This window comes from Saxophila tyrrhenica (assembly GCF_035928015.1).
Source record: "Saxophila tyrrhenica strain CCFEE 5935 chromosome Unknown scaffold_15, whole genome shotgun sequence".
Taxonomy (NCBI): domain Eukaryota; kingdom Fungi; phylum Ascomycota; class Dothideomycetes; order Mycosphaerellales; family Extremaceae; genus Saxophila; species Saxophila tyrrhenica.
Window position 1 is genome coordinate 18,027 of NW_027041747.1, and position 24,875 is coordinate 42,901.

At 54.5% G+C, this 24,875-nt stretch overlaps 12 protein-coding genes across 12 annotated transcripts; 7 read left to right on the top strand and 5 right to left on the bottom strand.

Annotated features, from left to right (window-relative positions):
• Positions 1 to 292: 292 nt before the first annotated feature.
• Positions 293 to 1,918, top strand: LTR77_008614 (uncharacterized protein; the record flags this gene model as incomplete). The annotated part of the gene is made up of 3 exons (XM_064805844.1): positions 293 to 1,111; positions 1,167 to 1,574; positions 1,634 to 1,918. The coding sequence occupies 3 exons, from the start codon at positions 293 to 295 to the stop codon at positions 1,916 to 1,918; spliced, it is 1,512 nt and encodes a 503-aa protein (XP_064655703.1).
• A 221-nt stretch (positions 1,919 to 2,139) lies between these two features.
• On the bottom strand, positions 2,140 to 3,558 carry LTR77_008615 (uncharacterized protein; the record flags this gene model as incomplete). Its single annotated transcript, XM_064805845.1, has 2 exons — positions 2,140 to 2,426; positions 2,484 to 3,558. 2 exons carry the CDS (start codon positions 3,556 to 3,558, stop codon positions 2,140 to 2,142), a joined length of 1,362 nt encoding a protein of 453 aa, XP_064655704.1.
• A 655-nt stretch (positions 3,559 to 4,213) lies between these two features.
• LTR77_008616 (uncharacterized protein) lies at positions 4,214 to 5,700 on the bottom strand (the record flags this gene model as incomplete). Its single annotated transcript, XM_064805846.1, has 6 exons — positions 4,214 to 4,369; positions 4,439 to 4,696; positions 4,754 to 4,897; positions 4,971 to 4,996; positions 5,049 to 5,311; positions 5,543 to 5,700. The coding sequence occupies 6 exons, from the start codon at positions 5,698 to 5,700 to the stop codon at positions 4,214 to 4,216; spliced, it is 1,005 nt and encodes a 334-aa protein (XP_064655705.1).
• Positions 5,701 to 7,536: 1,836 nt separating this feature from the next.
• On the top strand, positions 7,537 to 8,917 carry LTR77_008617 (uncharacterized protein; the record flags this gene model as incomplete). Its single annotated transcript, XM_064805847.1, is given in 2 exon segments — positions 7,537 to 7,717; positions 7,734 to 8,917. 2 exon segments carry the CDS (start codon positions 7,537 to 7,539, stop codon positions 8,915 to 8,917), a joined length of 1,365 nt encoding a protein of 454 aa, XP_064655706.1.
• Positions 8,918 to 9,464: 547 nt separating this feature from the next.
• LTR77_008618 (uncharacterized protein) lies at positions 9,465 to 13,173 on the bottom strand (the record flags this gene model as incomplete). The annotated part of the gene is made up of 2 exons (XM_064805848.1): positions 9,465 to 9,576; positions 10,091 to 13,173. 2 exons carry the CDS (start codon positions 13,171 to 13,173, stop codon positions 9,465 to 9,467), a joined length of 3,195 nt encoding a protein of 1,064 aa, XP_064655707.1.
• A 243-nt stretch (positions 13,174 to 13,416) lies between these two features.
• Positions 13,417 to 14,354, top strand: SKI6 (Exosome non-catalytic core component; the record flags this gene model as incomplete). The annotated part of the gene is made up of 2 exons (XM_064805849.1): positions 13,417 to 13,454; positions 13,679 to 14,354. 2 exons carry the CDS (start codon positions 13,417 to 13,419, stop codon positions 14,352 to 14,354), a joined length of 714 nt encoding a protein of 237 aa, XP_064655708.1.
• A 508-nt stretch (positions 14,355 to 14,862) lies between these two features.
• Positions 14,863 to 16,009, top strand: LTR77_008620 (uncharacterized protein; the record flags this gene model as incomplete). The annotated part of the gene is made up of 2 exons (XM_064805850.1): positions 14,863 to 15,808; positions 15,867 to 16,009. 2 exons carry the CDS (start codon positions 14,863 to 14,865, stop codon positions 16,007 to 16,009), a joined length of 1,089 nt encoding a protein of 362 aa, XP_064655709.1.
• Positions 16,010 to 17,186: 1,177 nt separating this feature from the next.
• On the top strand, positions 17,187 to 18,767 carry LTR77_008621 (uncharacterized protein; the record flags this gene model as incomplete). Its single annotated transcript, XM_064805851.1, has 1 exon — positions 17,187 to 18,767. One exon carries the CDS (start codon positions 17,187 to 17,189, stop codon positions 18,765 to 18,767), a length of 1,581 nt encoding a protein of 526 aa, XP_064655710.1.
• A 1,134-nt stretch (positions 18,768 to 19,901) lies between these two features.
• LTR77_008622 (uncharacterized protein) lies at positions 19,902 to 20,280 on the top strand (the record flags this gene model as incomplete). The annotated part of the gene is made up of 2 exons (XM_064805852.1): positions 19,902 to 19,990; positions 20,055 to 20,280. 2 exons carry the CDS (start codon positions 19,902 to 19,904, stop codon positions 20,278 to 20,280), a joined length of 315 nt encoding a protein of 104 aa, XP_064655711.1.
• Positions 20,281 to 20,771: 491 nt separating this feature from the next.
• On the bottom strand, positions 20,772 to 21,386 carry LTR77_008623 (uncharacterized protein; the record flags this gene model as incomplete). Its single annotated transcript, XM_064805853.1, has 1 exon — positions 20,772 to 21,386. One exon carries the CDS (start codon positions 21,384 to 21,386, stop codon positions 20,772 to 20,774), a length of 615 nt encoding a protein of 204 aa, XP_064655712.1.
• Positions 21,387 to 22,707: 1,321 nt separating this feature from the next.
• Positions 22,708 to 23,933, top strand: LTR77_008624 (uncharacterized protein; the record flags this gene model as incomplete). The annotated part of the gene is made up of 5 exons (XM_064805854.1): positions 22,708 to 22,768; positions 22,817 to 23,049; positions 23,102 to 23,306; positions 23,377 to 23,641; positions 23,711 to 23,933. The coding sequence occupies 5 exons, from the start codon at positions 22,708 to 22,710 to the stop codon at positions 23,931 to 23,933; spliced, it is 987 nt and encodes a 328-aa protein (XP_064655713.1).
• Positions 23,934 to 24,069: 136 nt separating this feature from the next.
• On the bottom strand, positions 24,070 to 24,828 carry LTR77_008625 (uncharacterized protein; the record flags this gene model as incomplete). The annotated part of the gene is made up of 1 exon (XM_064805855.1): positions 24,070 to 24,828. The coding sequence occupies one exon, from the start codon at positions 24,826 to 24,828 to the stop codon at positions 24,070 to 24,072; it is 759 nt and encodes a 252-aa protein (XP_064655714.1).
• Between the last annotated feature and the right edge of the window lie 47 nt (positions 24,829 to 24,875).

Sequence of the window (24,875 nt, forward strand, 5' to 3'; positions counted from 1 at the left end):
ACAGGTGCTGTTGGAGGTGAGGTTGGCCTAAGCCGAATTTGGCAGGTACGGATTTGGCTTGGCGAATTTTCTCGCATCTCGTCGATCACAACCACTCTCTCGCTCTGCCTATCTACACCCCAGCACTCTCCCCCATCAACGACATCACCACACGTATACCAAGTGATAGCGATTGTGAGGTGAGATGTGGATAATGAAACGTAAGTATTCTATCGTGGTGACGCTGCAGTAAGTATTTTACCCTTTACCCGTCTCTCCTTCCGTCCTCTCATCTCATCTTTCCGCACCCAACATGGACGAAGACAAGAAATCGGACATCGAGTCCCAATCCCCTCCACGCGCTCCGTCCGTCGGCATCGTTAAAGATGTCAGCGACGCCGATGCCGCCCTCGACTTCCTTCGCGGCGAAGGTCCCGTCCGACCCATGACCGCAGAGGATGAGAAACGTCTCGTTCGCAAGATCGACTGGATGGTCATGCCGCTGATGTGGTCTTGCTATTGTCTGCAATACCTAGACAAGACTTTGATCAACTACGCCAACGTCATGGGGTTGCAGGACGATGCGAACATTACAGAGTCCCAATTCTCGACACTGGCACTGATCTTCTATGTGTCATATTTAGGACTGGAGTTCCCACACGGATATGGAATGCAACGCTTCCCAACAGCAAAGTATCTCGGCCTCATGGTGGCGCTGTGGGGAGCAATCGTAGCCGTGACCAGCGCATGCAAGAACTATGGCAGTCTGGTGGCTACGAGAGTTCTCCTCGGCTGTTTTGAAAGCGCCGTCGCACCAAGCTTGATCCTGGTCACCTCAATGTGGTACAAACATGGGGAACAACCGTTCAGGGTTGGACTCTGGTATCTAGGCGTTGGCACCGGCACGATCCTAGGCAGCATCGTCAGCTTCGGGTTCCAGCACTACAACGGTAATGCGTTCACGAACTGGCAGGCGATGTTCTTGCTGCTGGGTCTGATTACGGTTGCTGTTGGCATAACTGTATTCTTTATCCTCCCCGACAACCCGATGAAGTCCCGCCTTACGCATGAGGAGAAGGTGTGGGCCGTGCAGCGGTTGAGGGAGAATCAGACGGGTATTGAGAACAAGCATGTGAGTCCATCATACATCCTCAAACCCCATCAACAGCATATTGATGAGAAGGCAGTTCAAACCTGCCCAAGTTCTCGAATGCTTTCTCGACCCTCAGACATGGCTGCTCGGCTTCATCGTTATATCCTCCAACGTCCCCAACGGAGCGGTCTCATCCTACCAAGCAACCATCATCCGCCAATTCGGCTTCGACAGCAAAACCACCGCCTTGCTCCAAATACCCTCTGGAGTCATCTCGATGATCTCAATCTCCTCTGCCACCTATCTGGCAGGAAGATACAACATGCGAGGCATCCAGATCATCTCGCTGCTCATCCCCGGTGCTCTTGGAGGCTGCTTGATGGCGTTCGTGGACAGCAAGCTCGGAAAATTGATGGGCAATTATTTGACGAATGTCATTGGCAGCAGTCTTCCGTTGATGTATAGCTGGGTCGCAGCTAACTACGCCGGGCATACTAAGAAGGTACATTCATCCGAACCTGCCTTGGGCCGCCTTGTCTCTACTTACACTTCTCCCTCTAGGTCACCATGAACGCCTTCCTCCTCATCTCCTTTTGCGTGGGCAACATCATAGGCCCGTTGACCTTCACGGAGAAGTCGGCGCCAGAGTACATTCCTGCCAAGATTACCATCATCGTCACTTGCCTCGTCGCTGTGGCATTGACGCTGGCGCTGCAGGCGTACTATATATTCGAGAACCGAAAGAGGGCGAAGATGATACGGCAGGGAATGGTGGAGCATCTGGAGGATATCGAGTTTGCTGACATTACTGATCGGAAGAACCCGGAGTTCAAGTACCGGCTGTAGAAAGAAAAGGCTGGAGAGATCTGGATAGAGATAGAGCTTGCGATGATGTACAGTTCTTGTACGTCATCCATATCTTCAAGATCGAATCATACTTGCTCATTCCAGGCTGCTGTTGAGTCCAAACCGGCTGTCCCTCTAAAACGCCCTTGTTACGCCTCGATTCCCCAATGCTCTGTCCCGGACACCGTATAATGCAACTTGGACCAATCCCAACAATACACTCACACCATCGTCCGCGGCTGCACAGCAGGCGAGTCCGCCCTCGGCACACTCTGCGAGCTCTCAAACCGCTGCAACGGCACATCTGGCTGCGCATAAGGCGGCGGTGCACCAAAAGGCGGGCCATACTGTGGAGGTGGAGCGCCGAAATGCGGATATTGATATCCTTCGGGGGCGTTCTTGCTGGCGTTCCTGCGTCGGCGGATGTGGCTGTATCCACGGATACAAAGGTAGATGCCGGCGAAGACGATGAGGATGATTGAGTAGGGGATGGCGAGGAAGTAGGCGCCTGGAAGAACGTCAGTATGAGGGCACGGGGGTAATGTTGTAAAGATGGTGGACAAACCTGCTAATCTGAAACCCAAGAAGCCGTTGAGGATACCGATGAGCATGATAGCTGGCCCCAGATACGTATGAATCTTGCCAAAGATCGTCTTCTGCTGAGTCTTCATGTAGACCTTGTGATGGTACGCTCCTAGCCCAAGCTGAGCGAACAGTGCGATCAACAGCAGAATGCCGATGACTTGGTGGGCAGAGTTGAAGTGCTTCGATCGGTTGTACTGCGTCGACACCACGCTGCCACCGGCGAAAGCCATGCAGAAGAGAACCAGCCCAACCACTTGCACTGCGATATGCCCCTTCACCTTGTGCCATACTCGAAGCATGAGGGTACCAAGTGGGAAAGCGATGACAAAGACAACGCTCATCACGGCGCCGTGGATCCGAGGAGCAGGGTCGTTGTCCATCTTGGTGCTGGTAGCAGTATTGGAGGCAGACTTCGTCTTATATGGCCCCAGCGGCACAGCCCCACCTGAATTCGACGTCGCAGCGGTCATATCCATCGTGAAGTGTCCGTAGAACATGTGCCTAGTCAAACCAGCAGATTGAGAGTTAGATGCGATCGCCGGGAAGACAGGGCCAACCGCAAGGATGAACGGCTGTTTTTTGTTCGTCAAATCAATGCTCCCACGATCCCACTTCGCGCAGCCTCTGCATACTCCATCCGCAATGATGTTCTTGGTCTCCCTGCTGTTCCCACTGACAGTGTTCGCTCCAGTCAAACCCTTCCCAGATTGTAGATCGAGCTTGAGGTCTGATTGATATTCTGGCTCGGTGTGTCCACTGCCTATTCTCGGGCTGATCGTAACGTCTTTGTCGTTGCCGGCGGGGTATGCAATGAACATCAACGCATCTTTCATTTGATCTCCAATGCCGACTCCCACCCAAGCGTTCCCTGCAGGAGAGGAGAGGTGGAAGTAGAGATCGCCTGTGCTCTTGTCTGCATTGAGGGCGAAGATGAACTCGGTGTTGTCGGAGCCATTGTATACGAAGACGGCGGAGGCGTTGTTGGAGGATTGAGCGGTGGTGAAGGTGAGCAGAAGGGATAGTAGCAGGAGAGAAGCACGGGAGAGGAGGGACATGTTGCTGGGAGGGAGTGTTGAAACAGTGAAGACAGATCGAAGTTGAGTCTCTTACCTGGATCTATGGACTGAACGCACTGACTACAACCAGCTGCGGTTCCCTTCTCCTTGGAAGAGAGGCTTTAAAGTCGCTGGTTATTTTGGGATAGGGGCCAAGGGCGTTTACCGGGATAAACAAGATTTCTTAGTGTGAGCTTGCTTGACAACAGCCGGCTGGTTCTTCTTCAGCCTCTTGATTCCAGGGACACCCGAATTCTACTCTCTACTCATGCCATTCCATTAATCAAGTTCACTCCGCCGTACCGAGGGTCGATAGGCATTGTCAAAGCTGGCCCAAAGCCTACAGATCACGAAGAACGGCGGTCAGGTCATCCGCCTCAATCCATACTGACTGACTTCAACCACTTCAGAAACATGTACGAAATAAATCGGGACGGGTCCAGTGGTATACACTATGCTCGAGGGCATGAAGACAGGACTGGAACTAGTGGAAGTCGCAGTTCAACCCTATCAACTGATTTTGTTTGCAATATGGAGAAGATCGTATCCATCATCAGGAACCACCGACTCGTGTAACCGTGCGCCGCCAGTGATATCCCAGCCTTTACCGCGCCTAGCACCACTTACACTGCACTCGACAGATATGAAACGTCCGTCAAGGCATGCATCCAGCGCATGGCAGGTGGCACACCGCATCCGGCGCAGTTTCGAGGTCGATAGTGTCGTCAAAACCCGGACAGTTTTCACATATGCAGATCTCAGACGTAAAGACACCGACGCCATCGGACGACGTTTGCGGGACGACGTTTGCCTGGAGAACGCGCGAGGGTGTCAGCAATTTGATGCCGCTCGAGAGCCGTCTTGCCATAGTGCAACTCACCCATGGGACCCGCCCAGTGGCCTCCGTGTCACAGTAGCCTGTCATGGCGTAACACTGAGGGCGGATGTGCAGACCGCACGTATAGTCGCCCTCTGCGTCTTCGGAGCCGCAGGTATCGCCGACTCCGGTCGACGAGCCTATGGTCGTTGTCTCCGCAAAGGAGGCGAAGAAGTCGGCTTGCACGGAGACCGGAGCGAGGTCGCTGGTGTCAATGCTCAGGAAGCCGCCCACTGTCCACGTGGTTCCAACCTGTCTGGTCTGCGACAAGAATCGCCCGTTAATTCGAGATCCTTGCCTGCATGCAGTACTGCTTACCGAGCTATAAATGTAGGTCGCGCCTACTCCGATGTATCCAGCACCGAGGTAATCCTGGCACGCGATCGCTTCCTGGCTCTCTACCACAAGACTCCCCTCGATGCATCCGGTACCTGGGCATGGGACCTGGCCATCTTTGCCGCACTGGACGAACGGACCAAGTTAGGAAGACTCATCAAGGATTCAAGGCGCCCATTCTGTCCGTGAACAGACTTACCTGGAGCCAAGGCTCGCCATTAGGACCTGAGGATACGTCAGTATTTGCTGGTGGAGAATCGAAAAAGGGCCTACTGACCTGGCCAGCCGTAAGCGCTTGGGCTGACGTCATCCCCATCGTTGCCGTTGCAGTATCCGATATTGACATTGTATCCGTCCCTGTCGGTCACTCGCACACGTCCAGAGCCAGGCATATTGGTACCTGCCATCAGGCCAGTGCCGCCGGGCGGACCAATGTCGACCAGGTGATAGTCCACGCAGACCTCTGCCAGATATATGAGGTTGTCGAGCACTTCGTTCATAGGAACAAAAAGCATGACGTCCTGGTCATTGCAAACGTAACTGTAACAGTCAGCTTGTGTCAGGGATTGGGACCCGCGGCAGGCTGAGCGCCATAAGTCCCAACGATTCCTGTACTCACACGCCACTGGTGAACAATCAGCATCATGTCAAGAGTATCGTCAGAGGTGAGAAGCCTACCTGGTGTCGTAGCACCCGAGGCGAAAGCATTCATGAGCAGCGACTTAGATATTGAGATCGCCTTTCTCTTCCAAGTCACGGATAACATTGTACCCGAGATCTTCCGAAGCGCTGGGATAGAAGCCACAGATGACTTCGGACAGACCCCGCTTAATCAGGCCTTCGGTGGTAAGGTTGAGTGTGACTGGTGAGGCTAATGCCAAGGTGGAGAAGGCTGCAACGCCCAGAGCGAGAGCCTGTTTGGTATGCATCTTGATGGGTGATTGGTACTTCAAGGCGGTGCCCTTGAATGACAACGGTGCGGTAATTGCGTGCTCTGTAGCGAAGGTAAGGAACCTGGAACGAAGGGCTTGTTGCTGGATGAACTCACAGCGAACAAGACTGCGTTTTATACACTCTCCACTGTCGATTCTTGTTGCGTCGGGCCTTTCTACGCACTGACATACTGTTCCAGGTGTGCTGGAAGGAGTTGTTTCGAGGGGGAGAGATTGCATCTGTCAACACCAAGACCCTACTGTCTATTCTCTTCGCCAACAACACTTGCTACGACACATCGAAAACGTTGGTGGCGCCATTTTGCTGTCGTTCTTCGCGACTTCGCTCCGTTCATTCTTCTGCTTGGGTGCTAGGCTCGCATCAACCGGTCGGGCCAAGATTGTGGTCATTTGAAGGGATGGCGAAGCGCACTCGTGAGGAGGTTTTTTCGGTCGTGCATCAGTGTACCGCCGATGTGTAATCAGGTACTATCAAGGGACCGGAATAGTCGTCCGTTAACATTGCTTCTTTCGGTCGGTGTAGACGAAATGGTAGCAATCCTTCCAACCCGACTCCAACACAAACCTGGGGTTGCCAAGTCTGGGGATATGAAAAAGATTCGAGCCAAGGGTGGCTATCTTGGCCAACATCAGACCTAACTCCTCGAGCTCGCTTGCTCTCGCAACATGAACCACAGCTTTAACCTTCAATCTGTCGGCAATTATAGCAGCCCAATGGCAGCAGAACGACTATCATGGTGTCTCGCTCTTCGGTAGCAAGGCCAACGAAACGGGGCTACTCTTCTTGTGTACAGTATACAGGATCAAGATGGCGGCGGCAGACTCCATAGGCCGATACCAACAACACCTGCAGAGTAGCACCGCAGCTTCTTCGGCCGGTGGTATCGAGATGTCCAACCGACATCAGATGGTCAAACCATCCGGGAGGATCTTTCTTGGGACGCCATCGTGACCATGAGATCAAACAGACGACCCTTGTGATCTAGATCCCTCAAGAACTGCCATCAGAGGACGCTCTCGCGTTCACGTACCGAAGATGAGAAGTAGGATGCTTCGGATCACATGTAAACGGCATCAACGAAGGCAGAGAATAGCATCGAGGTCAAGGAGCTTGAGTAGCTTTCTGGTCTCGGTGGTTGACATTGTCGCAATGACGATCACAGCTATTGAGTGATGTTTCTTGCTGCCGCTGCTGCACGACTGGTTGCTAAGAAGACAGCACCCATACACAGCATCAAGATGCCCATTCTGCCAGCTGTACCTGTGATTAAGACCCGCAAGTTTACTCAGAATCTGATGGACACCCGGCATCCACCGTAGATCCAGGAAGAAGAGAGCATCCCAAGCGCACGCTGGCTCGCCACTTCTCTTGTTGCCACATGTGTGCGAAGTCCAAAGAACGGCGCACGATGGTTCGCATGTACAACTGCGCATCTGTCAAAGACGAGCAACCAGCTAATGCGACCCTCCGCAACTTCATAATTACGTCGTACAACTGCCGCGAACAGAAGACGTTCTAGCCATTCTGATTCTCCGGGTCCACTCAGCTGTGTCGTATATGGATCATGGACACTCGCTATTCAGCGTACAGTGGTTCCACGAGAGCTTCCGCCTGTACACAGCATTTTCTTGTTTGTTCGCTCTGGGAAAATGCCTCGCTTACATAAATTGTGGCCTTCGCCTGCTCGTCCCGCCACCAAATCAGGACAGGAACAAGCTACCGGATCCTGGCATCTTCGGTTCTTCTGGATCATGGCAAACTAGAAAAGATGCCAAGCACTGGCTGGCAATGGAAGACTCCAGGTCGAGCGAATGGACAAGTGCAAAGGGTGGCTTGTCAAGAGCGCCAAAGCTCCGTTTAACGAGAAACACGAGGACGCAGCCGTGCAAAGGGGCACGATATATGGGGCCTTCGACGAGTTTCACAGTGTCCACCAAGAGATCCTCGAGCGCTGTCGGTTGGCTTGTACTCACGGCTTGTACTCACCTAACGGTATGCATGAGCTCAGATACCTTCGCCGCTGCCCGGGGCAAGTATGTCCACCGGCAGCACGTCGTCGAACGCATTGCTGGAATCCAGAAGTCGGTCCTGCTTCCTGTGTCGTGGTTCGCATACCGGCCAGCATTCGAAAGGCTTGTCGTCGTTTCACAGAATGGAGACATTGGCGAGATCCTTTCCGTGCAACTAGCATACACCCCGCCAGAGATTCTCGCCGGCATGACCCTATCTACGCAGGGTACCGTTGATGCATTAATGGCAATCGCCCGGATACTGCCCCGTCACGACAAGACAAAGATGTTAGCGCGGTTCCCGCCTCAGAAAGACCTACCCGGTCTCCCGAGCGAAGAAGTCCACATCTTCGAGTTTGAGCAGGGCAATGCGATGCTCACCATTACTTCGGGAGGAGGGATGTTGATTGGAGAGCTCCTGATCGTTGGCACGGAGGGGAAACTCCGGGTCGCTAGCCCTTGGTGGGAGGCCGACACTCTTGAACTGCATCTCAACAGCGTCTCTGACAAGGACGGCGATTCGAAGCAGGTGATCCATGCGCCGTCTGTTAAGGGATCTTTCAAGTACGAGGTGGCCGAGTTCCTCGCCGTTATCGAAGCAGGGAAACCTTTCAGCAGCCCCAAGTTCACTCGTCGAGACTGTTTGGCCGTGTCACAATACTATCAATCCATTGAAGGGAAGAGAACAGGAGGTCTACCAGATTTAAGAAACCGGCATCAGCTTTGGAACGGTGGATGGATGGTATCTAGACAGTCACAGGAAGAAAAGATCCTGGTCAAGGAAACAGCAGTGACCTTCAGAACCTACCTCTTCGTTCTCAATCTCCTTACTTGCATTGCAAACTTCCTCCAGATTCTGAGCACAACCACCTTTCAATCACCCGCCCGAGACCCGTGTGTTCGAAAAGGCAGCCTACGATGCATCCGCATCACCATCTCGACATACCCTGGCTCCGACTCTGACGTGATGACCCCCTGCCTAATAAGAGAATCGATCATGACAACAGCACTATCCGGCGTGAAGAGATTCTCCCTCAATGCTTTTTGGACATCGTCCAGACTCATTGCTAAGAACTCCGCCACCGTGTCGTCGTTTGGCTCCGGCACAGCAAATACCAGATTCCGGTCGTACACATACAGGAGATGGGGCACGACGAGACCGTGTCGACTGAAGCCCATGTAGGAGAGGCACCCTGCCGATCTCGCCATTGTCGCGGAGTGTTCTGGTATGGACACTTCCTTGCCTTTGCGGATGATGGTCCCGAATGGACCCTCGCTGGCGCGTACACCGGAGGCAACAGCGCTGTCCAGCATGTTCGGGAAACTATCCACGTTCGGGCTACGGCGTGCCACCCAAACGCGCATGCTGCCGGTCTGGGTGTAGGAGTAGGCAGTGAGGTGTGCGCGGCAGGTTATAACGCCGAACAATGAGGCAGCATCTCGTTCGATTTGGACCAGGTACGGTGCTCCCATCATGGCAAACGGCTCGCTGTGTGTGCTACAGGTGCCGGGAAAGATCCTACGGTCGATGCATGCTCTGACCAACTCGGCAAAAGCGATCGTACATTCTCTGGACAGATCGCTCCATTCCGAGGAGGCATGCATAGAGACCGTGTGCGCGAAGTGGTTGATGCTGAACACCGATGTCCAAGGCATATTTGCGATGACTTCGGGCGTGATGTAGCCAAGAGGTTGTTCGCTGAAGGGAAGCAGAAGTTTGTATAGGTCGGCTACGTTGTGATGGTCAGAGTCGCCTTCTTCCCCGGAGTTGTTTTGTCGTTGCCTTCAGGGCTGGCGCTGGCGCTGGCGTTGTCGTTGCCACCTTCTTGATCGTATGGGAAGCTAACAACAAGTCAGACACGATCTCCATAAGAGTCGGCACGCTGGTAATATAGCTTACTTGTCACATGCTCGTACGAGCTCGAGGTAAGTGTTGAGGTTTGCCGGGGGCATTTTGGCTGTAGTCCACTGTATAGGATTGAAGTTCGAGGCCTGATGTTGTAGTGAATTTGTTGTTGTGGTAGGCTTGATCTTGTAGCTTTAATGTCGAAGGAGAACAGGAGGCCGCGTTCGAAGAGATAAAGGCCAAACCGGGGACGCAAACAGAAAATGGGACACATAAGCTGACAAGTGTTTGTGGATGCATTCCATGATCGCTGTTCTGCAGATCAGCAGGTCTAAAGATGTGTGACTCGCCTCTGCCATGTGCCCAATTACCTGCCAATATTGGAAGTAACCGGCACGCATGCGTGCCAGCAACGTTTTCGTCATGACTTCGTGCACTTCGTCGCATCGTCCCCATCATAATCTCGTCTTCATCCTGACTCCACATCCATCACCTTAACCCATCACCTACCTCAACTCCCGACACTTCTCCCTCCGCCCCTCATAGAACCGCTCCAAACACCTCCTCCTCTGCTCCTGCGTCCAGCCCTCCACCACCAGCGCAAACTCCGTCGGATCCTCATACCCAAACACCTTCGCCATCGAGCAGAACTGGCGTTGCAGCACATCCTTCGGCGGCCGATACTTGTACTTCACTGCTTTGGAGTCGAGATCGTCGTCCGTGTCGCCGTCGTCTGAGCCTGGCGCGGCAGCTGCGTGAGATTTACTCGCTTCGGCGACGGGGTCGAGCTGTGAAGCGTTGCGGGCGAAGGCGTAGTCCGTGTCGAGGCCGATGTCATTGCCGGCTTTCTGGGCGCGGGAGGAGATTTTCATCTCGATCTTGCTTGTGCCGACGACTTCGGCGTTTTCGTGTGTGTACTCCACTCCAGCAGAGGCGAGGATGGCTTGGACGGCGTCTTTCTTCTTCGCCGTCTTTGCCGCCGCCTTCCTCCGTAGACCGGGCTCGTCGATGATATCAGCGGCGAGCTGGCTCATGGCTGCATCTGCTTTCCCTTCCTCCAGTAGAGGGTCGGAAGTGTCATCGTCGTCGTCTTGAGAAGCCTCCATATCCAGACCCGCGATCTCGACGCCAGCCCGTGTTTCGGCGATGTTGGTGTTGTTGACGATGTCGCGGAGCTTTATGTTGGTCGAAAGAGGAGCGAACATGTTCCCCAGCCCAAAGATCTCGCCCTTCTGCTCCTTTTGCCCTTGCACACCCTTGAAGTAGCGACGCTCAACGGAAGCGTTATAGCCAATGTTGGCTTGCTGCTGCTTGTAGATCTGCCGAGCGTAGATGCACTCTTCGATAGTGCCAACGGAGATCAGGCGGAAGACTTGCACGTCACGCGTCTGGCCAATGCGATATGCGCGGTCTTGTGCTTGGAGGTCGTAGGAAGGGTTCCAATTGGGATCGACCACAACAACTTTGTTCGCTGATGTGATGTTCAAACCGACACCACCCGCTTTGGTGGAGATGAGGAAGACGAACTGGCGTGGATCCGAATTGAACTCGTCCACAGTGTTCTGCCGTTCCTCGTAGCTCATGCTACCGTCGAGATAGGATACGTTGTAGGACGTTGTCGATTTGAAGAGGATGGTCAGCATCTTGAGCAGGCGGACAGAGTAGCTGAAGACCAGCACTTTGTCTCCATTCTCGTGCCAGTAGGACAGCAGCTTGCGCAGAATCTTCCACTTGCCGCAGAACGCCGTGTTGCCGTAATTCATGATGGTCTGGCGTTCGCGGTACAGGCTTTCCCACATGTCGGGCAAGGCGGTGCGAAGCAGCTCCAGGTCCTTGTCGTGACGCTCTCTGTCTGACTCGTTGGACGGTATGAGGAGAGCAACGTGGCTCGACAGCTTCTGCAGAGTGATCATGACCGGGAACACGAAGTTCTGCCATTTCTGCCCGTCGACGAGTTGGTAGCAGCACCAACCTTGTTTCTTCCCCGAGCCGCAGGTGCAAGGATCTACAGCATGTCGAATTGCCTGGACGATTTCGGAATCGCAGAAGTTGTTGTAGGCATCGGCTTGAGTGTCGGTCATCGGGCAGAAGACGACACGGTCACTCTTCTTGGGCAGCTCAGCTGCGATCATCTTCTTGGTTCGTCGGCGAAAGAACTGAGGCAGCAGATTGTCGCGGAGCTTGGTCGCTGTTCGTCTCGCTTTAGCAAGCTGTGCGTTGGTTGCATCGTAGCTCTGCCCCAGCTTGAGAGGGATGCAGATGGCTTGCTTCCAGGCGTTCATGGGGCCAAAGGTGCCGGGATTAGTCCAATTCAGGAGCGTCCACAGCTCCTCGTACTTGTTCTGTATCGCAGTGCCGGTGAGCCCGATCCGGCAGAGAGCGTTGACACGATTCATGGATTTGGTGATCTCTGACTTCCTCTCCTTGATGATGTGGCACTCATCGGCAATGACACAGTCCCACATCACGCTGTTGATGGCGCTTTGGTCCAGCCGGTAGGTTTGATATGTCGTGATCATGATTTCGAGCCGTCCTTGCTCTGCGGCAGCGATTGCGTCCGCTTTTCCACTGTTGTGGTAAGTGGCGATGTGCCACCAGCCCCAACGCTCCAGCTCTGACCGCCAATTTGACATCAAGCTGCCAGGACAGATGATGAGTACTTTGGGATAGAAGCGGTGCTCGTCCTTTCGGCGTGACTTGCGCATGCGCTTCTTGTCGCGCTCGTCGCCCGTCTTACCAAACGCTGCAGTGAGGAAAGCTATGACCTGGATTGTCTTGCCCAAACCCATGTCATCACCTAGAATACCGCCTTGCTGGAACACAAACTTCTCGTGCAGGAACTCTGCGCCTTCGACCTGATAATTCCGTAGATACTGCGCGATTGGCGCGGGTATCAGTCCGCCAGACTTCGGCATGAAGTGATCCTCGTAGTTGCCAGGATGTGCGTTGGTAGGCAACTTGGGGCGCTCCTTGAGCGTCTCGAGCCGCTCGTCGTCCGAGAAGTACATGTCGTCGTACGTTGGAGGTAGCCTCAAGCCCTTCTCGCCCAATCTCTGCTTGCACCTCTCCCATTCCTTCATGCGTGTCTGCAGATACTCCGGCAGGGAGTCTTCCATGAGTTCCTTGTCGTCATCACTAGGGTCTCCATACACCTGGTTCTCATCCTTGGCCTTCCTTGCAGGCTTCGCTCTCTTGCCGACCAGAGATGAGCCAGCAGCTCGAGCCTTCACCCGCTTGTTGCTGGCGGCAGCTTTCTTCTTCTTCTCAGTGTGCCGCTTGATGAAGCTCTTGTAGACCGCATCGGAGTCCTCGTCGTCATCAAAGGCCACCCGCTCGCCCTTCTCCTCGTGGTAGATGCCGCGCCGCTGCTTCTTCGCGGCTGGGCTCCCCTCGTCCGATGATATCTCGACCATGTTGTCGCCGGCGTCGATGGAGTTGATGTACTCGTCGAAGCTGACCTGGCCTTTGCCGTTCGTCTTGACCATATCAAGCCCGTCGTCGGACTCACTCAGCTCGTCTTCGCCTTCTGCGATGTTGACCCGTTCTTCGATGGAGAGGTGGCGCGAGCCACTGCCGAATTTGCGGGCTGCCATGTTGCTGCATTCTTATATCAAGCGTCTCTCGAGAGTGTGAATTGTCTTGGTGACAAAAAGGAACCAAAGGTGAGGTTGCCTGGCACTTCACGCGTGGCGGGGTGACGCGCCTTCCCCGCGAAATCCAATCTGGAGTGCATGTGAAAGTCGAGATTTTTTGGAAGCTGTCTTGGATCTACGAACATCCGTCCAACTTCCATTTGACTGTACCAAGCCTACCTTGACAATTATATCGTAAGAGAGATGCCGCTGGACTCCTCAAGCTATAGCCTGGCTCAATTGTAAGTCCAAGGACGCCGGCGACCACCATGTCAAGATCAGCAGTTCAAGGGATGGCCATTGAGCCTTAGGATGCTATTGTACGATCAGAAGCCTCAAACAACATACTAACCACGCCTACAGACGAGTCGACGGCCGTCGCTGGAACGAGCTCCGCCGCATCCATGGCCAAATGTACCTCACCACCTCCCCTCCCACCTCCTTCCTTGCCACTAACACCCCTCAGCTCCACCCAAGCAGCAGCAGACGGCTCCTCCTACCTCGAAATGGGCCAGACCAAAATCATCTGCACCGTGAACGGGCCCCAAGAGTCCAAACGCGGCGGCGGCAGCCGCGACCAGTCCAACGCCGCGCGCATCGAAACCGACATCTCCATCGCCGGCTTCAGCGGCGTCGACCGCAAACGTCACGGCCGCGGCGACAAGCGCACGCAGGAGATGCAGCATACCGTCTCCTCGGCCTTCAGCAGCACGCTGTTCACGCATTTGTTTCCGCACAGCACGATTGCGATTGCGATACATGTGCTTTCGCAGGACGGGAGTCTGCTGGCTGCGTGTTTGAACGCGGCGACGTTGGCGCTGGTGGATGCTGGGGTGCCGATGAGTGATTATGTGGTGGCGTGTACGACGGGGTCGACGGCGAGTTATGCTAGTAATGATGAGGAGGCTGATCCGCTGCTCGATCTTAATGGGTTGGAGGAGCAGGAATTGCCGTTCTTGACGGTGGGGACGAGTGGTGGGGAGGACAAGGTGAATGTGCTGATTATGGAGACGAGGGTGCAGATGGGGAGGTTGGAGGCGATGATTTCGGTGGGCTTGGATGGGTGCAAGCAGATCAGAGGCATTCTGGACGACATTGTGAGGGAGCACGGGAAGAAGGCGCTCAATTCAAGGGTGAACTGATCGGGCTTGCAAGAAACCGGCAAGTCAAGATATCATTGTGGAAGAGGAATGTGCTGAAGAGGCGGTGCGGGCGTATCTGTGCCCGGCCGGGGATGCGCCATCCCTTCAAGCAGTGGGCAGAGGGACTGATGGTCGATTGCCTTTTCAACCCAGACGAACAGTACATGCAGTAAGCAAAACACATGAAGTGCATGGCAAAGTCAAACCACCGAAGTGTGGTTGATGGAAGCTCGAATTTGGAGAAAGCCAGACCCCTCATGCTGAGGCAAGACCTCGGACATGGGCCCCCGAAGGAAGAACAAGCCGCGCAGAACTATGTGAGATCAAATGAAGAAGAATCCAATTCAAAAATAAAATTAATTCAAGCACCTCTACGCCTGCTCACACAAGCTGATCTTCGAGATATTGCAGCCATTAGCCAGACCAATCCCACGACAGAAAGACTCACCTATATGTACCACGGATATCACTGAGACCCAGAGACGCCACCCTAGACATGCCCGACACAATGCGCGCCCTCCGCTACCACGGGAATCAAGACCTCCGCCTCGACAACATCCCCGAGCCACCCCTCCGCCCCGGCTGGGTGAAAGTTAAAATCGGCTGGGCTGGCGTTTGCGGTTCTGATCTCCACGAGTACATGGTCGGGCCCAAGAATGCACCAACAAAGCCCCATGCAGTCACTGGGGAGCAGATCCCAACCATCATGGGCCATGAGTTCGGCGGCAGGATTGTCGAGATTCACGACCGTGTGCCTGGAGAGCTAGGGCTGGAGGTAGGGAAGAAGTGCGCCATCTTTCCTGTTCTATCGTGCAGGAATTGCATCTGGTGCGACAAGCAGCTCTGGGGCTGTTGTTCGAACTGGGGCTTCCTGGGCTATTCTGGCTACGGTGGCGGATTTTCCGAATACATCTGCATCCCTGCGCAAGACGTCCACGTCATCCCGGAATCGATGGGCTTGGATATCGCCGCACTTGTTGAGCCGTTGGCGGTAGCGTGGCATGCAGTTAATCTAGGCCAGGCAAAACCGGAAGACTCTGCGCTCGTGCTTGGAGCGGGCCCGATCGGTATCGCTGTCATTCTGTGCTTGAGGGCGCAAGGAGTAAAGAACATTGCGGTCTCCGAGCTCTCGGAGTTGCGGTCGGAGCAGGCGAGAGGTGCTGGCGCAAAGCATGTTTTCAACCCGAAGAACGATGATGTCGCGAAGCGGGCCAAGGAGGTATCGCCGGATGGCTGGGGGCCGCAGGTAGCATTTGAATGTGCTGGCGTGCAGCCGAGTATGGACGCTGCGATGGGCAGTGTGCGCGGGCAAGGCACGATTGTGAACGTGGGCATTTTCGAAAAGGACATTACTTTCAACCCGAACATCTTGAATAGGCGGAGTTTGAAGTACGTCGGGAGTAACATCTACTCACGAGAGGAGTTCCAGGAGGTCATTGATGCTATTGCTGATGGTCAGTCGTGCTCGAATGCAATTCCTCCGATGTCAAGAGCTGACATGTCTGCTTTAAGGTCGCCTCAAGGAGCCCGAGCGGATGATCACAGCTAAGATCTCGCTGGAGGAAGGCGTGGAGAAGGGTTTCAAGGCTTTGCTGCATGAGCGAGAGAAGCATGTCAAGATCTTGATCGGGGTGGATGACGACCCGAAGCCTTGATGACCCCCTTCTGGATTCTATTGGGTTGTTGTAGTATCTCCTGGGCATGGTATCTGAGACCATGCGCAGAGTTTGTCGTCGCGGTCGTTAAACGTTGTGACTTCGCATGTCCACAGAGTACGTGACTGCCTGGCACCTCCATTCTGCGACAGCTCGGCCTTCTCGAAACATGTACACACGATCTCTTCCATTCTGCTTGTGAGTGGTGGTTATTGTCCGAGCGGAAGAAAAGGTGCGGCTCGGCGGCAACCGCAACGGCAAGAACAACCGGACAGCCAATCAGTGACGAGCTTCTCAGATCTGTGTCTCGAGCTCGAAACAACCTCACTCCGCCGTCGTTCACGCTCTCAAACGATTCTCACAACGTCGACCTACCGCGCGAACGGTTGGTCTCGGAAGCGTGCAAGGCGCCGTCGACATCTATTCGTGTCACGAGAGTCCAGATCCTCCCTCAGTCTACCCTATGCCGCGCTTCTTCGCCCGGCGACATGCGACACCACGCGCGGAATCACTTCACCCACACGCCGCAGAAACGCCTTTGCAGCACCATAGGGCTGGACAGTATCCCGAAGACCAGCCTGGCCGTTGCCTCGTGATGCGCTGTGCCCGGTAATAGCCCTCGATCTGCGTTTAGAACATTCTGTCCATGTGGCTTCATTCGCATCCAGCGCCTCCCGCGGGCCCGGACTGATTCACCAAGAGATCGTGAGTGCGACACATATTCAACACTGTATCCCACATGCGACAGTATCTACCGCGACTATCCTTGCGTGGCAGACAAACAAAGACACCTTCACTCGTGAGTCGTGTGTCGTGGCTGGCATTTCTTTATTCCTCGACAACCTCACTTCAGCGATCTCTCTTCTACTGATACCCATTGTTCCATTGTTGCGATTACATTGTTTCCTCAGCGCTGGACGCACATTCTCTTTCCTCGACAATACCTTCTTCCAGTCTCTACAGGATCTATCCTTTTCTTTGTCCTTCTTGACCTGGAGTCACGATACAATCTTCGGCTTAATCACCAGTCATCGGATACGGCTGGACCTGACACTTTGGCTGCATTCACGAACGACGAACGACATTAACGAACAACGACACACCCACCGTCGTACAAAGGCAGAAGCTGGTCTTCGCTACTTCCTTCCTCTCCACAAACACACGAACACAGCCCACAATGTTTAGCAGGTCTAAGCTCATCGCCTTCGCGGCACTCTTTGCGACCGTTGCACCTCCTACCAATGCACATACATGGATCGAAGAGTACCAGGTCATCGGCCCCGACGGCTCCTACATCGGCGACCGCGGCTTCAGTCGAGGCTATGTCGCACGAACAGATCCCACATTCGAAGGCGACGCCAACTCGCTTTGGCTGCTACCTCAGGCGGAGTCCGTCATGTCCGATGGTAGCGTGCGACTACGTGTTAATGCAAGCGACTCTCTCTGCCACCCAAACCAGCGGACGTCCAATTACACCGACCAACGGTACCCGAAGCTGAAGGCTGCGCCGGGCAGCTTCGTCGCGATGAAGTATCTGGAGAATGGCCATGTCACTCTGCCTTGGACACTGAAAGGCAAGCCTGAAGAAGGCGGCACAGTCTACGTCTTTGGCACGACGAAGCCTATCAACGATGAGAAGATCGTGAACGTCATGAAGTGGAACAAGGAAGGAACTGGCGGCGATGGCCGTGGATGGTTGCTCGCCGCTCAAAACTATGACGACGGACGGTGCCACCAGATCAACGACTGCACTCTCTCTGTCGGACGTCAAGCAGTCTTCCCCAACATGATCCCAGACCAGAACGCCACCGCCGAGCAGTGGTGCGAGAGCGATGTCCAGATCCCGAAGAACGTCAAGCCAGGCACACTCACCACATACTGGATCTGGCAATGGCCGACCCTTCCCGAGGAGGACTGCATCTACCCGGAAGGCAAAGACGAATACTACACCACCTGCGCCGATTTCGAGATTGAGGGCGACAGCCCAGGCGAAGTCAAGATCGCAGACGAAGCGGCAACGAACACCTTGCTGCAGGAGAACTTCCAGACGAAGGCTGTCGAGACTTACATGGCCCGCACAGCGCACACTACACATGCGGTCACCGTGCAGGACTGGAACATGAAGCTCGCGGCAACTACCAAGGTCAATCCGGCTTGGTCCAGCTCGTGCAGCTCGTCGCTTCTTGCTTTACAACAACAGGCGGGCATACCACCACCGCTCTGTCCGTCTGGCAAGTGGGCGACTGGGTCTTTGTCCGACATCGTCGTTCAGAGTGCTTTGGCTGCTGCGAAGGCCACTGGTGGTGCTGCGGCTCAGATCACTGCGAGCCCGCCGCCAGCTGCTACTGCGCCTCCGGTTGCGACGGGCGGTGCAGCGGAGACCTCTCCCGCTACCAGCCAAGCTCCGGCGCAGACATCTGAGAGCAAGGGAGTCGCGCCGGTGCCAGCTCCAAGCAACAAGGCTGCAACGTCTCCACCTGCGAGCTCTGGCACCACTCCGACTGAAGGTATGGAGACGGTCACCAAGACGACCTACTTCACGCAGTACGTCACCGTGCAGCCCAGCGAGAGCGCTCCACCAGCTGCGGCCTCTTCGCCGCCTGTAAGCCCGGAGGCAGCTTCAGCATATGCGAGCGAGTTCCCGACTATCCTCACTCTTCCCGGCTCCTCCGCGCCCACGAAGACTATGAGCGACGATTGCGAGAAGAGCCCAGCTGCGCGGCACAAGAGGAGAGCTCACGCGCGACACTTTGCATGATGGCGTTTTTTGTTTCCGGGCTTGGGGGCTTGGCTGATTTTGGATGCGAATGATATGATTTGGCTTGGTACTGGGCGGGCATTTCTGATTATGTGTTCTGCATAGCGGCGGCGTAACAGCATTTGGGCGGAGTTTGTGTTGGGTTTGTAGGGTGGTTGTACATGGCAGTAGCAGTAGAATATCCCAGAGCATTCAGCACACGAGAAGTCTTCCTCGATCTGTAATCACACCTCACCAGCCAATCCCTCCCTCCCCTCCCTCCGCCTCATCTCCCATTCCCACGCCACCAGATCCCCGTCTCCTCGTTCACGTTCAGCCTCCCTCTCGGCACTGCAGCCCCAAAACTCCCGGCCCCTAACCTTATCTCTCCAACGCAGGAACATCGCTGTTCTCATTCGCTCTTTCTCTCGATGAACGGCCCGCTCCTTCTAAACTAATGCAAGATAGGGAAGATGTGGTATATCAGACTCCTTTCCCCGAAATTACTTCCAACGCCTTAACGCGTCTGGGTAACGGGGTGGACAGGGTTCCAGTCCGTGTTTTTTCTGGAGACCCGGTCGGTTGGCGTTGTTGACAGGAGGCTGAGTCCTGCTTGGCGTCGAAGGAAGGATTCCTTTTCGCGTGCTGTTTCTGTACCTTTGACCTTCGTATACACTTCACCTGACTTCCCACGTGTGAGCAGTGTGAGTGTTCTACTTTGTCGTTGTCGCTTGTTGAAGGGCTCTCTGCGCTACACTCTTTTGCGCGAGTTGCTCGTTACGCTCTTTTGACTGTGTGTTGTCGCTCGTTTATACCACCACTACTACTGTAATCTGTTCAGGAGACTGCACGAAGAACAGGCCGAATCCACTGCTACCGCATAATCGCCTACGAACGATCTCAAGAGATTCGCATAATCCAGCAATCGCCAATACCGACCGACCGTACGATACCTGCACTCCAGCATTCCACAACCCGCATACTCCAGCCGCCTGGAACTTCGAGACTCCTGCTCCTTCTGGCATAATCATCAATTGAGCGACGACGAAGCGCCCGACAATAAAATCGAGCCGACAATACCTCAATCTCCTCCACATACGCTCGCACAATCGAAACTAAACTTGCAACACCTGAGAACCACGACATACTCCCGCAATGGCAGGCGTCCGCGACCCAGCATTCTGGAAACGCTTCTCCACTGCTGTGCACCTCGACGAGGAGAATGCGAATACCCTCAAACACAGGTACGCCCCATCTTCACTCTTCCTGTCCCCCTGATCTCCACCAATACTAATTTGTATGCTGCAGCGACTCCTGGCTCGCCCGCCAAAACCGCAAACGCTCCCGCCGCACGTGCATCTGCTGGATCTTCTGGCTGTGCTTCCTGCTTCTTGTCGCGGCGATTGTCGGCGTGATTGTGTGGTTGGTGCAGAGCGATCTTCTTGCGAGCGGGGATGGGGACGAGGATGGGGAGGATGTGGTGTCGAGGCTGGTGAGGAGGAGTTTTGGGGGTGTGGTTGGGGGGCTGAGGTGACAATGCGAGAGGTCTGGGTGAAGTGGAGAGGATGGTGTATGCTCGATGATTGCCTGAGAGCGGGTAGATGATTGGGTGTGGACAAAGAGGCAAAGGTACAATACGGCTGGTGTTACGGCAGGTGGTCGGTGGTACATATATATTCAACGAGCTCATGATATTAGAGAAGCGGCACTGTATTTGCACAACGGTAATGGACAGATTGACAAGTTAGGTGAGTTCATCATTGGTGCAGGAAATATTTGAATGCCTCATGACTATCCGCAACGCCTCGCTACAAACAGTGATCTCCAGCTTGGTCGGAGACTCTGTGCACTAGAGCGCTGGATAAGGGCAGCAGACCAGCTTCAACACCCCTGCATATCCAGTCTGCTGGCTGCCCCGCCGCCAAAAGCATGCTCGCTGGTGCATAGAAGCCGACTGCGCGCCTCTTCTGCGTCGACCTCACGTCCTCCGGACCTCCATCATGCCTTTTCTCGTCTTACGCCTCCTCACCGCTCCGGAGTCGGGCTCCTGCTCATACTCCTCTCATCCCTCCCCCTCTCCTTCAACCACTTCTTCGTACTCAACTCAATCTCCCTATCCAACTCGGGACTCGGCTCCTTGCGATGGATGAAATTGCAGAACCCACCCCTCACGCACCCTTCCCCGCTATTCAGCCTACAACACGCTTCCCTAAAATCCGTAACGGGGCTGAGCTCGCAGTAAATCGGCCTCGCAGCATACCACCGACTGTTCAGCGCATCGCACGCCGCCTGCGCGCTGTCCTCGTACTTGAACCGCGCGTACACGTTGCCGATCAGGTGGTCGTTGTTGTTGTCGCACACGACCACCTCCTCGATCTCGCCGTACTTGCACATCTCGCACCAGAAGTCCTCGTAGAAGGCGTCGAAGTGGTTTTGGAGTTGGGAGGGCGTGAGGCGCGACTTGTTGTCGTAGGCCGGGTTTTGATAGAGATTGGGGAGCAGCACGGTCTGCGAGTAGGAGGGCTTGACGTGTTTGCGCGAGCAGCGGTCGCCGTGGCGGCAGGCGCCGATTTTGTAGTAGAAGCTGCAGTTGACTTTGTCCTGCTCCGTGCCGAAGATGGAGGCGAGGTAGTTGGCCATGGTGATGTGTCGTCAGTGGTGGATGGTGTGAAGTTGTTCGCTGGTCGTGGTTGTATGTATGTCAAGTGAGAAAGTTGGTGTTGCGAAGGTTGTGTGAGCGTTGGTCGTCGAGGTGGAAGCTCGAAAAGTCGGCTGCTGCTGCTTTGCGATCAGGCATCAAGAAAGTTCTGCCTGATTCCAGACCACCACCGATGCTCTCGACTCAGTTCCACCTTCTATACGACCACGGAACAGCATCAATCGCCTAGCCACAGCTTCTGCCCGGTCACGTTGGCTTTGGAGTATCGGAACGAATCGTATCAGCTAATGCTCGACGCGACTCTCTCGAGCCAGCCTTCGATCGAGCTGGCCATACTTAGGCCGTCGATGACTTAATCGGCTTCTATCGCGAGAGACCCGCTGGAACGACGTGATGGGACTGATTCCGGACACTCTTCACTGTCCAGCCTGATGCTTTGGTCAGCCGCAGATGGTGAGCCTGAGGAAGGTTGTGGCAGTGGATCGGTATACCATGGCACGGCTTTCAAAGCCGCCGAGAGAAATGGGCCCATCAACAATTCTACCAACCGCAGCAGCAGAGGCCCGGAGGACGAGATGCTTGCTACCTTGACCCAGTGGCTGACGAAGGACCGCGTTGCACCTTGCTGTCGCTGTGATATTCCCATGACTACCGGCGCAGCCATGTCTGCCGGCGCGTGTTACATGGAAGACACTTAGACCTTCGAAAGCCGCGACACTTCTTCAAGTACGATGCCCTAAAGCTTCCATCGCCCTTAACAGCATGTTCGGCGACAAAACTTCTCTCAGCTCAACCGCTGTGGCCACGGAAGTGGCGAAGTGGTCAAGACTGGATCGGATCGATCTCTGAAGGCAAGCACACGATTCCTCTGACCACAATCCTCCTATGGTATTACTACATATGTACTACTGCCCCCTCCAGAGGTAGGCCCACCTAAGTTTGAGATTTATGCAGCACAGTTCAAGGCCTTTTTCATGCAGTCTGCAGTGCCGGCGAACTTCCAAATGACAGCGTGGTAGCCTTCATATTGCAACAACTCCCTCCATTACAGTCTACACTGTCTCGCTGATGTTTTGCATTGTATATTTGGACTAATACTTCCAGACTTTCTCGGAGAACGGATGCCGCTGCAGCTCGGATGAGAATCAGTTGTGCTGCCCCCGCTAACGACCCCTCACAGTCGGTATAAGCTGCAGACTCGAACTCATTGGTTTAATCGAGGTAATCGTTCTTCACGCTTGCATACTCACACTTTGCACGAACTGCTGAACAGCTTACTTGTACCACCGCTATTCGAGCATCATGGAAGTTGGAGATATCGATCTGAAAGACAAAGTTGTGGTTGTCACAGGCGGCGGTTCTGGTTTGTTCAACGCTGTCTTCAATTGATACGTATCTGACTGTTGTCCAGGCATTTGCTTATGCTTCGTCAAACGCGCCGCCGACCTGGGCGCCAAAGTCGTCATCGCAGACCTCGCACTCACCTCAGAAGCCGAGAAGTTGGTCAACGACAACGACAGCGTCATCTTCCAGAAAACCGACGTTACCAAGTGGGATCAACTGAAGGCTCTTGTTACCGGCCCCAAGGAGAAGTTTGGATCGATTCCGGAGGTCTACGTTGCTGGTGCGGGAGTTTTTGAGCCTGTATGACCACCTTCCTCCCTCTCTAGACCTTACGAATGCTGACTCCCGCCAGAAATTCAGCAACTTCTGGCAAGACCCGGAGCAGGACGACCGCTATGCCATGACAGACATCAACGTGGACCATCCGGTCAAGCTCACTCGCGTAGCCATGCGTGCTCTCGTCGGAGAGAACAAAAAGGGCGTCGTCCTACCGATCGCCTCTGTCGGGGGGCTAGCAGGTTCCTATAACTGCCCTCTTTACATTGCTACAAAGCACGGTAAGCAACGCTGCTCTGTCGTCCTGCTCGGGATGAAACATTGTTACTCACGTCTTCCATCCTACTTTAGCAATCGTTGGGTTCACTAAGTCCATGAAATTCCTGGAGAAGTACGAAGGTATCAAAGTCGTTACCATCTGCCCTGGCGCTGTCGATACGCCACTCTGGACTGAGGAGAAGCGGACCCGCAGTAATTTTGAGTCAATCGAAGCCCTGAGGCCGGACGACGTAGCGAAGGCCATGATCGACCTTGTTATGGAAGGCAAATACAAGAGCGGCACAGTTCTTGAGATTATGCCAAACAACGGGCCCAAGACGAGAGTGGTGCCGGAATGGTGAGTCCTCGCACTTGCTCCATTCAGAACCGCCTGAGCTGCGGCTGACCACTGCACTTTTCCTCATAGGAACATCGATCCTCCGCAGGGTGGAAGCTTAACCAAGACCGATCCGAACTCGACAGAAGTTCCTGCGCCTTTCAAGGAGATGAAGGAGGTGATGGACCGGGAGAGAGGTTCCGGCAGCAAGATGAACGGGACGAGCTCAGGCCAGACCGGCGGACACAGAAAGAAGATCTCCATTAGCCAGAAGACGTCTGGGCTGTGGCAAGCTGTGGAAGAGGATGAGTGATTGGAGGTACTTCTGAGTTTGACCGCGACCTCAACTAAAGCGAAGTGAGGTGCAGGCCTGCAGCGTTCTTATCGAACAGATGATACACCTCCTAAAGTACGCAACCTCCCGCCGATCATCTGTACAACGGCTTTGCTCATCCCATATGAGCCAGAAACCAATACTCCACCGCCGCCTTTGCCCTCTCCAACGACTTCTTCTCCTGTTCAGTACCAAGATCACTCTTCGTACAGAAACCGTGCACAACTCCAGGGAAGTAGTTGTAGACATACTCGATGCCCAACGTCGGAATGATTCGATTGCACATCTCCTTCGCCTCAGGCGTGAAGGTGGGATCGTGCTCTGGCGCAATGATCTGGGTCGGTATAGAGAGGCCACGAACATCCTCTTCTGAAGGTGTGCCTGGGTGAGCAATCGTGATGCAGTCCAACAGGCCATTCTGTTCTTTGCCAGCGAGCTTGAAACCAACGGAGCCACCCCAGCAAAAACCAACAGCACCCACAAAGTCATACTTCTCCCGAAGCGTGCGAGCACATGCAACGACTTCTGGTAGGCGGACTTCAGGTGCGTTCTTCGCAAAGAAAGCCGGCCAGTCGACGTCCGGATTCGTCTCCATCGAGACTTTGCCATTCTCAAGCTTCATCCACGCATCGCCTTCTTTGGCAGTCCATCCACCGAAGAAATCGGGCAGGTAGACGGTGGCGCCTACTTCTTTCGCGTAGTGGTCGGCGAGTAGTCTGGTGTTGTTCCATGTCCAGCCGAAGACGTCGTGCAGCATTAGGATGGCTCGCTTGTTGTTGTCGCCGGCGATGTAGGCCGGTTGGTCTCCGATCTTGTCTTCGTGGCCGGTGGGTGTGCCGTTCCAGCGGAAGCCTGTTGTGCAGCATTCGTTCATGGTTGTAATGTAAAGAAGTCGAATGAGTGTTCTATGTTGGTAATGAA